At 42.5% G+C, this 7,754-nt stretch overlaps 1 protein-coding gene across 1 annotated transcript in view; it reads left to right on the plus strand.

Moving 5' to 3' along the window:
* The first annotated feature begins 2,927 nt into the window (after positions 1–2,927).
* LOC145414533 (snake venom 5'-nucleotidase-like) overlaps positions 2,928–7,754 on the plus strand; it is a 44,854-nt gene continuing 40,027 nt past the window's right edge. Inside the window, exons 1-2 of the mRNA XM_080284052.1 lie at positions 2,928–3,154; positions 4,699–4,849. Of these exons, the coding sequence (XP_080140178.1) occupies positions 2,928–3,154; positions 4,699–4,849 (378 nt within the window). The remainder of the gene's footprint in view (positions 3,155–4,698; positions 4,850–7,754) is intronic.

Here is a 7,754-nt window from a genome sequence, read left to right on the forward strand (position 1 = left end):
GAATACTGTACGACGCCAGAAGGAGCGTAGGGACGTGGGGCTGGTTACTTAGTCAAAATATTTACGCTGGGGGTGACCGGCAACTTTTTCATGAGTGGCTTAGAGGGCAGGGTGGCTCAGTGGTAGAGCATCGAACTCGGGACCGGGGGGTCGTGAGTTCTAGCCACGCCCGGTAGCTGCCATGCCGGGAGCGGTACCGCCCTCCTGTCACCTGGCAGGGATATATATGATCTAGTAATGTCTAGCTCGGGGGAACATTTTTTTTTCCTGAGTGGCTAATTGTGAGCAATAAACCGCAACCAGACATGGGTAATACCCATGTCTGGATATACCCATTGGGTATATCCTCGACCCATCAGGCGTTCATCCATCCTTTGGCTTTTTTTTTTTTTTTTTTTTTAAGGAAGATACGTGGATAATATACGTGGATAGATTCTGCACCCTCACATACTCGTACTTGCCCTTCCTGGTATTTAGTGTACTACACTTTAGAACTTACACCCACATCTACTCTACTCCCCCACTCATAACTCACCACCTATGAGTATGGTTCTTTTTACGAATGGACGATTGTTTCATGTTCTGAAGCTGGAGTGGGGGAGTATGGACAGGTGTGGAAGGCTGTGAAGTGTGGACCAGTATTTATATTCTTGAATGAACTATAACACTGTCCAAGAGTGGTCTAGTAACAACGAGGCCTTGGGGGGGCCGTCCCCCTTAGTCAGGCTCTAGGTCCCCCACGCACCCGACTGAAATTTCGTTTTTTTTTTTTTTAATACTTTGCTGTTTACAATACATAACTCGTACTTTTCAATGAATGCTTTGAAAATGTATTTTCAACTTTTGCCTTAACAGCAGTGTTTTAAATGGAGGGGGGGAGGGGAGCTTGGAGTATGATCCCCTCATGCACTGAAGACCCCTGGAAATAATTAGGAGAACCCCCCGTTGGTCCTATAAAGACCCTCCAATAAGATATGTTCATTATTATTATTATTATTATTATTATTATTAATATTATTATTACTTATGCAGGAACCCAGAGCTGACCTATTCAGACACAACATTTAAGGCAAGGGTGACCATCTTCACTCGCCTCTGGGTGGCATTATTTATGCAATAAACTCCAAGTTTCCATCGGATATAAACTCTCATAGCCTCAGTCCGGTAGGAGTGCCTTAATGCACTGAACCACAAGGTGTCATTTGGATATATGGTTACCACCTAACGTAGTAAATTGTTCCCTGGTTTACAGGAAACCATTCGACTTGTTACCCAGAGTAGGGTCATCCGATGGCAGAACTACATCGAGTGAGTGAATAGTGAGCGCAGCAACGCTACGGGAGACTTATATCAACGCCCCCCCCAAAAAAAAAAAAATACAAAAGTTTATATCGGGTGGTAACCAGGTATTAGTTGGACTATACTAGACCCAAAACGGAGGGCAAAATTTGTCCTCCTTTTTATTAAGCGTCGGCTGGTAGTCGCGCACCATAAACTAGAATTCACGGCTAACATTTAACCAACAGAACAATCTACCTGTGAGATTTTTTCATAAACTTCGAATTCGAATCCAAATAGAGCTCGCCATCCTAAGAGGAGTTTGTAAGTGACACATTGTTACCATCAATGTTTAATAATAATAATAATAATAATAATAATGATAATGATGATGATGATGATGATGATGAATGTCCCTGATATAGGGAACATTGCATTCTCAACCTTAGAATACTGTATAGCCTATTCTGGTATCCAGTACCTACTGCATACTGCCTAAAGCTGACCAAATGTTAAAAATTTATTTCGTTGAGGGCTCACATCACCCATCTGGAAAGGCTTGCTCTGGGTCCGTTCGCCTCCTCCGCCCTCCCTCATTACCCTCTGGGAGGGTCGCCACTGTCGTGGGAGATAGCCCCTCTTCCCACCCCCCACCCGCTAAAAAGCTGTCTTTCGAGCCCTGCTTAAGGACAAATAGCGCTGTCAGCACAGCTGTGCAACTGACCTGAAACTAAGTTAACACACATAATGGGACTAATGTCTCCCACCCCCCACAATAAGCCTTGACTTCACTTAAGCCCCCTCCCCATTTTAGAAGACGGATACATCACTGCCTCCATGACCATATTCTTGACAGATATGACTAAGAGAGAGCTTAGCGTTATTTTGAAACACGTTAGGCAACTCCCAGCCTGAGGTACTGCACAGCTCTTAAGACAACCCAAGCCAGTCGGTATCCCGGCTCTGCACAAGACGGACCTCCCGTGTGCCTCTCCGCACCAACTTAGCTTGACTGTGACTTCGATAACAGAGGAATTCTGAACATTTAAACGGCGGCGGGTGATAAAGCGGAAGAAAAATACTAGTGAGACATTATCGAAATTTGATTTGGCTACCCGATAAGAAACTTCTTGTAACGTATAACTGAAGGAAATACTATCTTTTACGGGTAAGAGTGACAGATTTAAGGGTAACAGTGACCTTGAAGCAAAAGAAATCAAAGTTTATTCTACTGGCTGAAGCTACAATTCTCCATGTGATTGACGTAACTGCAATAACGGAACACTGATAGTGAAAAGAAAAAATAACGTCCAGAACGTGATTATTTATTTTTTAGTCCATAGCTTAGAAGTGAGAAAATTTCTACAATTTGTATGGTGAAGAATCAGGTTTTAAATGTAACGGAATGAAACTGCTCTAACCGAAATAAGAGCAAACCTACAGGGAGAATCGATGACAAATCTTAGACAAAGATAATACGGGCTGTGAAAGTTATCTCTTTTTTTTTTTTTTAACATCGTCTAATAGCTTCAACAGAACACCAAAACTAACGTAGAAAGTGAGACAAAGTAGAAACAAAATACTGAGCAAAAAGACAATAATATATAAAATTCAACTGTTTAAAAGAGGAAAAAAAGAAAAAGAAAAAGATGGCTCATGTCGAGAAAATCATATGGACAGTTTTACATGTGACTTTGGCGTTGGTGAGCATAGAGGCGGGTTCGACAGGCAATACCGTGAATGGCGAAGGCGATTTTAAACTCACGATTCTGCACGTTAACGATTTTCACGCACGCTTTGAGGAAACCAACGTGTATTCCGGACGATGTACCCCCAAGGATAAAGAAAAGGACAGGTGTTACGGTGGATTTGCAAGGTGAGAGAAAGAGAGAGAGAGAGAGAGAGAGAGAGAGGTGGGTTATGTCTGGAGGGGATATACTAGGATGACACATAACCCATCGGAGGGGAGGAGGAAAATAGGTATAGAGAAGAGCGGGAGGGAGAAAAGAAAGGGAAGAGAGAGAAACAGGTAGGAAGGGATGAGAAGGAAGGCAAGAAAAACTGAGGTAAGGAAGGAGAGAGGGAGGGAACACACAATGGTTGGAAGGACGGAAGGCTGAATGGAGGGAGGTAGTGATGGCAAGGAGAGGAAGAAGGAAATGGAGAGAAGAAAGAGGAACCGAGTGTGGGAAGAGGGGAAGGATGGAAGAAAGAAAGGATGGAAGAAAAGGAGGGTGGAAGTCATTGTGGGAAGAAATGAATGCAGGAAAGAAGGAAGAGAGAGGATGAAGGATGGGAGTGTGGGATGGAAAGACTGAGAGGGAGGATAAGGGGCATAAAATAATGAGAGAGAGAGAGAGAGAGAGAGAGAGAACGAACACAAAATAATTACAGACTGTACAATAGAGTAAAAGGGAAGCACACAAGGGCATGCATATTATTTTGTTCAAGGACGTGTTATTAGTACTCTATTGTGCGTGTTTTATGAGACTAAGACAAGGATAGCAGAAAGAGAGAGAGAGAGAGTCTCCTAAGTGCATTAAAACACGGCAGCCATTCAGTCTCTGTTACTCCTGGGAATTGGACTGGGAAATAAAACAGACTTCCTTTTGGTTGTAAAGTATGTTTAGTACATGTGGCTGTGTTTTCTCTCTCCCTCTGTCTGTCTGTCTGTCTGTCTCTCTCTCTCTCTCTCTCTCTCTCTCTCTCTCTCTCTCTCTCACACACACACACACACACACACACACACACACACACACACACACACACACAACATTACATTCTAGCACCATCCATCGTTCTCATAGCAATGTTTTCCACATAAAAAAAAAAAAAGAAAATGCCGCCACGCATTAAGACCACAGTATGGTGCTGGACGTTTCAACCGACTTTCACTGTAAGAGATCTAGTACTGTATGAATAACACGAGGAGTTGGGCAGCATACAGTAGGACGTAAGTCGTCATCATAAATCAGCTCGGACACTGATAAATTTTGATGTGGCGAGTATAACTGCGAAGCATTAGTCACAGCAAAATATGTATGTGGCCAGCCAACGTCTATAGGTTTATCGATGTTGGTCCTAAAGTTCCGTGTCCCAAAAGAATTTCCAGGTGGGTTGACTGGCAATTGCAACAGAACAAGTGTGAAGGGCGAAGCTTACAAGAGGCAGTGTAACGTGACAGCAAAAAGACAAAACAAACCATTGTGTTCTGCTCTTTTGTCTTTTCCACACACACACACACACACACACACACACACACACACACACACACACACACACACACACTGATAAAAAAGATGTTTTCAACTGTTCTCTCTCTCTCTCTCTCATATATATATATATATATATATATATATATATATATATATAGTCTGGATTTACCAAAATTAAACTGATCCATTTTCTCTCTCTCGCCAGACTGAAGACAGCGGTGGATGAAGAGAGAGCAAGATCTCCTAATACGATATATCTCTCTGGTGGTGATTATTTCCAGGGTACAATATGGTACACGGTACATAAGTGGAAGGCAATGTCACACTTCCTCAATCTGGTACCACATGATGCTATGGTGAGTACGTACAGTGATTACGTACGATCAGGGACCAATGTTCGCCTACTTTTTCACCCCCTTTAGTCACCCTCCTGTTTCGGCTCATATTTCCAATCTGAGAGAAGCTTGGTATGTTTCCCTATCCATAGCTGATTCCGTTTGACGTGCTATGACGGACAGACCCAATGTGATTGTAGGTCAAATTTTGTCCCTGATGGTACAGTTGTGTTCAGTAGTTTCTCTATACCCCGTCAGTGGATTAGAATTTTGCTTCATTCCCTCCTATGTATGATGGTATATAAGGAATGAAATATCACACGTGTCTACTTTTTTCATGCTGGCCACAGATGATTTTATTCAGTTCAGGTGAAACTTTTCTCTCTGTACGGGTTAGACGTCCTCCATTAACAAGTTCAGTTCGAGGCTTTCTTCTTAAGTTCAACAAAATCGTGTGTAGGTAACAAGAATGTACTGTAAAAAATATGGGATTAAAGGAGACAAATACGGTAGGACATCATGCAATGGTCAGTACTTGTATACACAATTTCAGTATATACAGTAGGTGTAATATTGCCTACTCTATTTAGTTATCAGGTACGGTTGTGGTTCCTAGTTCTTCTAAACTGCCTCAAAACTTAGTCGTATTATAAGTGGCTTTCAGAGATTTCGCAAGACGTTTTCCTTAGCGATTTTTTTTCACACTGCATCGTAAAACCCTACTGAATGTTACAGATGCAAGCCAATCGTTAAAAAAAATTACTGAATGTTACAGATGCAAGCCAATCGTTAAAAAAAATTACTGAATGTTACAGATGCAAGCCAAGCGTTAATAAAACTGGGTAAACATCATAAAATAGAAGGTTAAGGGGCATCTTGTGAAATAAACCGCTTTGGAAGAGGTGCTACGAATCGTCCTACGGCACAGGGAATACAACACAACATCAAAACAAAGGGGGATAGTGCTACACTGATCAGGAAGACCGAGGGTGAGATGCAGGGGTGGAGTAGAGAGGTATACAAGTATGAGAGGGAGAGGGGTGAGTTGGAGAGAGGGCAACGAAATGGCAGGGGACATGGCGACATGGAGGCGATTTGTTTCTGGCCACCCTTTAGGGGATTAAGGCAACCGGCTAAAGATAGACAGATTGATAGAGGGATCAGCAGACTTTGCCCAAGGGTTTCGTGGCCGGCCGGGGATTCGAACAATAAATAATGAAGGGTTGATGTATCCGGGAGAAGATGCGTGGGTGAGGGAAGGGCTGAAGGTAAAGTTTAGTTTCATCTACACACACACACACACACACACACACACACAAGAAACATACACAAACGTGTACTTGCATACATGTACTGTTCATATATACATTCTCTCTCTCTCTCTCTCTCTCTCTCTCTCTCCCCACGAATATGCCCTGGGTTCAGGAGGTCAGAGCGGAGAGGGGTGAAAAAACACGTAAATTTTAAGATAGGCGGTGAAGTTAAATAGACATCTTACGAAAAATGGGGTGAGTAGGTCACATGAGAGAGAGAGAGAGAGAGAGAGAGAGAGAGAGAGAGAGAGAGAGAGAGAGAGAGAAAATTAATAGGAAATCTGTGTCGTTATAATCTAAATATACCGGTACACACACAAAGTAGATATATACCTACTTACATAAACAAATAAGCACACAAAGGAAACATACATGCAACACATACATAAATATATATACATACTTAATTACACACACGCACACACACACACACACACACACACACACACACACACACACACACACACACACGTGAAATACATAGCTTCACTTACTGTTGTTATTTGGTACTTGCTAGAGAAACTTTATTTTTTCTGTTGAGGGAGCTCGTGTTTCTAAGCGTTAATTCATCTTATCACCTACCTCTGTATCTATCTATCTATCTATCTATGTGTTATTCTCTCTGCCTATCAACCAGTTCACTGTCTCTGTCTACCTATCGATCCACCTACCTATTTATCCATCATTCTATCTGTCTATTAATTTGTTTATCTATCTATTTGTCTCTTTCTGCATCTCTCAATCTACCTGTCTATCTATCTAGCTACTTATCTCCTTCCCATCCTCACTAACTTTCCATCTCTCGTAGCCGTAACCGAGGCGTTTCCAAAAAATGTTAGATTATAGGGTTGTAAGAGGAGAATTTTCAAGTTGGTCTTGTCGCAGAAGACAGGAGAAAGATAAATATGAGTCTGGGGTTTGATTGAGGTTATATTCTCAAGCGGGAGTTATCCTGACATGAGCAGTATTAAGGTGAGGGCGGTTTATGCTAGCTAACGCCGTGCCCTCTACTCCTGCCCTTTCCATCGTGCCTCTCTTGTTTCCTATCGTGCCCCAAACCCCTTCTGCCCTGTCTCTCCAATTTCCCCTGTATATGATTGGTTGGGTCATGTGCGTGGGCACTTGTATGAATCTGCGGTAATTACCATCAGGTGTGCGGTGTGGCTTTGCATGACGTCACATTGTGCTGTGTGCTTAATTCCCAAGCTAGAATTCCCAATGCTCTTTCCTCAAGCTCTGTCGAATTTAGGCACGACATTCCTCAAACCTCTACATTACACATATTACTGTCTCTATTATGAAGTGTGTTATGATATTTTAGTGCCTTGAGACATCCATCTAAATTCTCTCTCTCTCTCTCTCTCTCCACACCAACACTCTTTCGTACCCTGAAATAACTTCAACTATAATTTTCAAGCCCTAGCCGTTATTTGGGAACACATGAACGTGTGTGTGTGTGTGTGTGTGTGTGTGTGTGTGTGTGTGTGTGTAATTCACCATATCGGTCAGGATCACTCTAACTTGATGGTCGTGATCGTCAGCTTTTACCCTCCCGGAAGGGAGCTGAGAGCTCATATAGTCCGATCTAAGGGCAAGGCTGTGACCTTCACATA

The sequence above is a fragment of the Coenobita brevimanus genome, chromosome 100 (assembly GCF_032717465.1).
Source record: "Coenobita brevimanus isolate Jiangsu-jjx chromosome 100, ASM3271746v2, whole genome shotgun sequence".
NCBI lineage: Eukaryota > Metazoa > Arthropoda > Malacostraca > Decapoda > Coenobitidae > Coenobita > Coenobita brevimanus.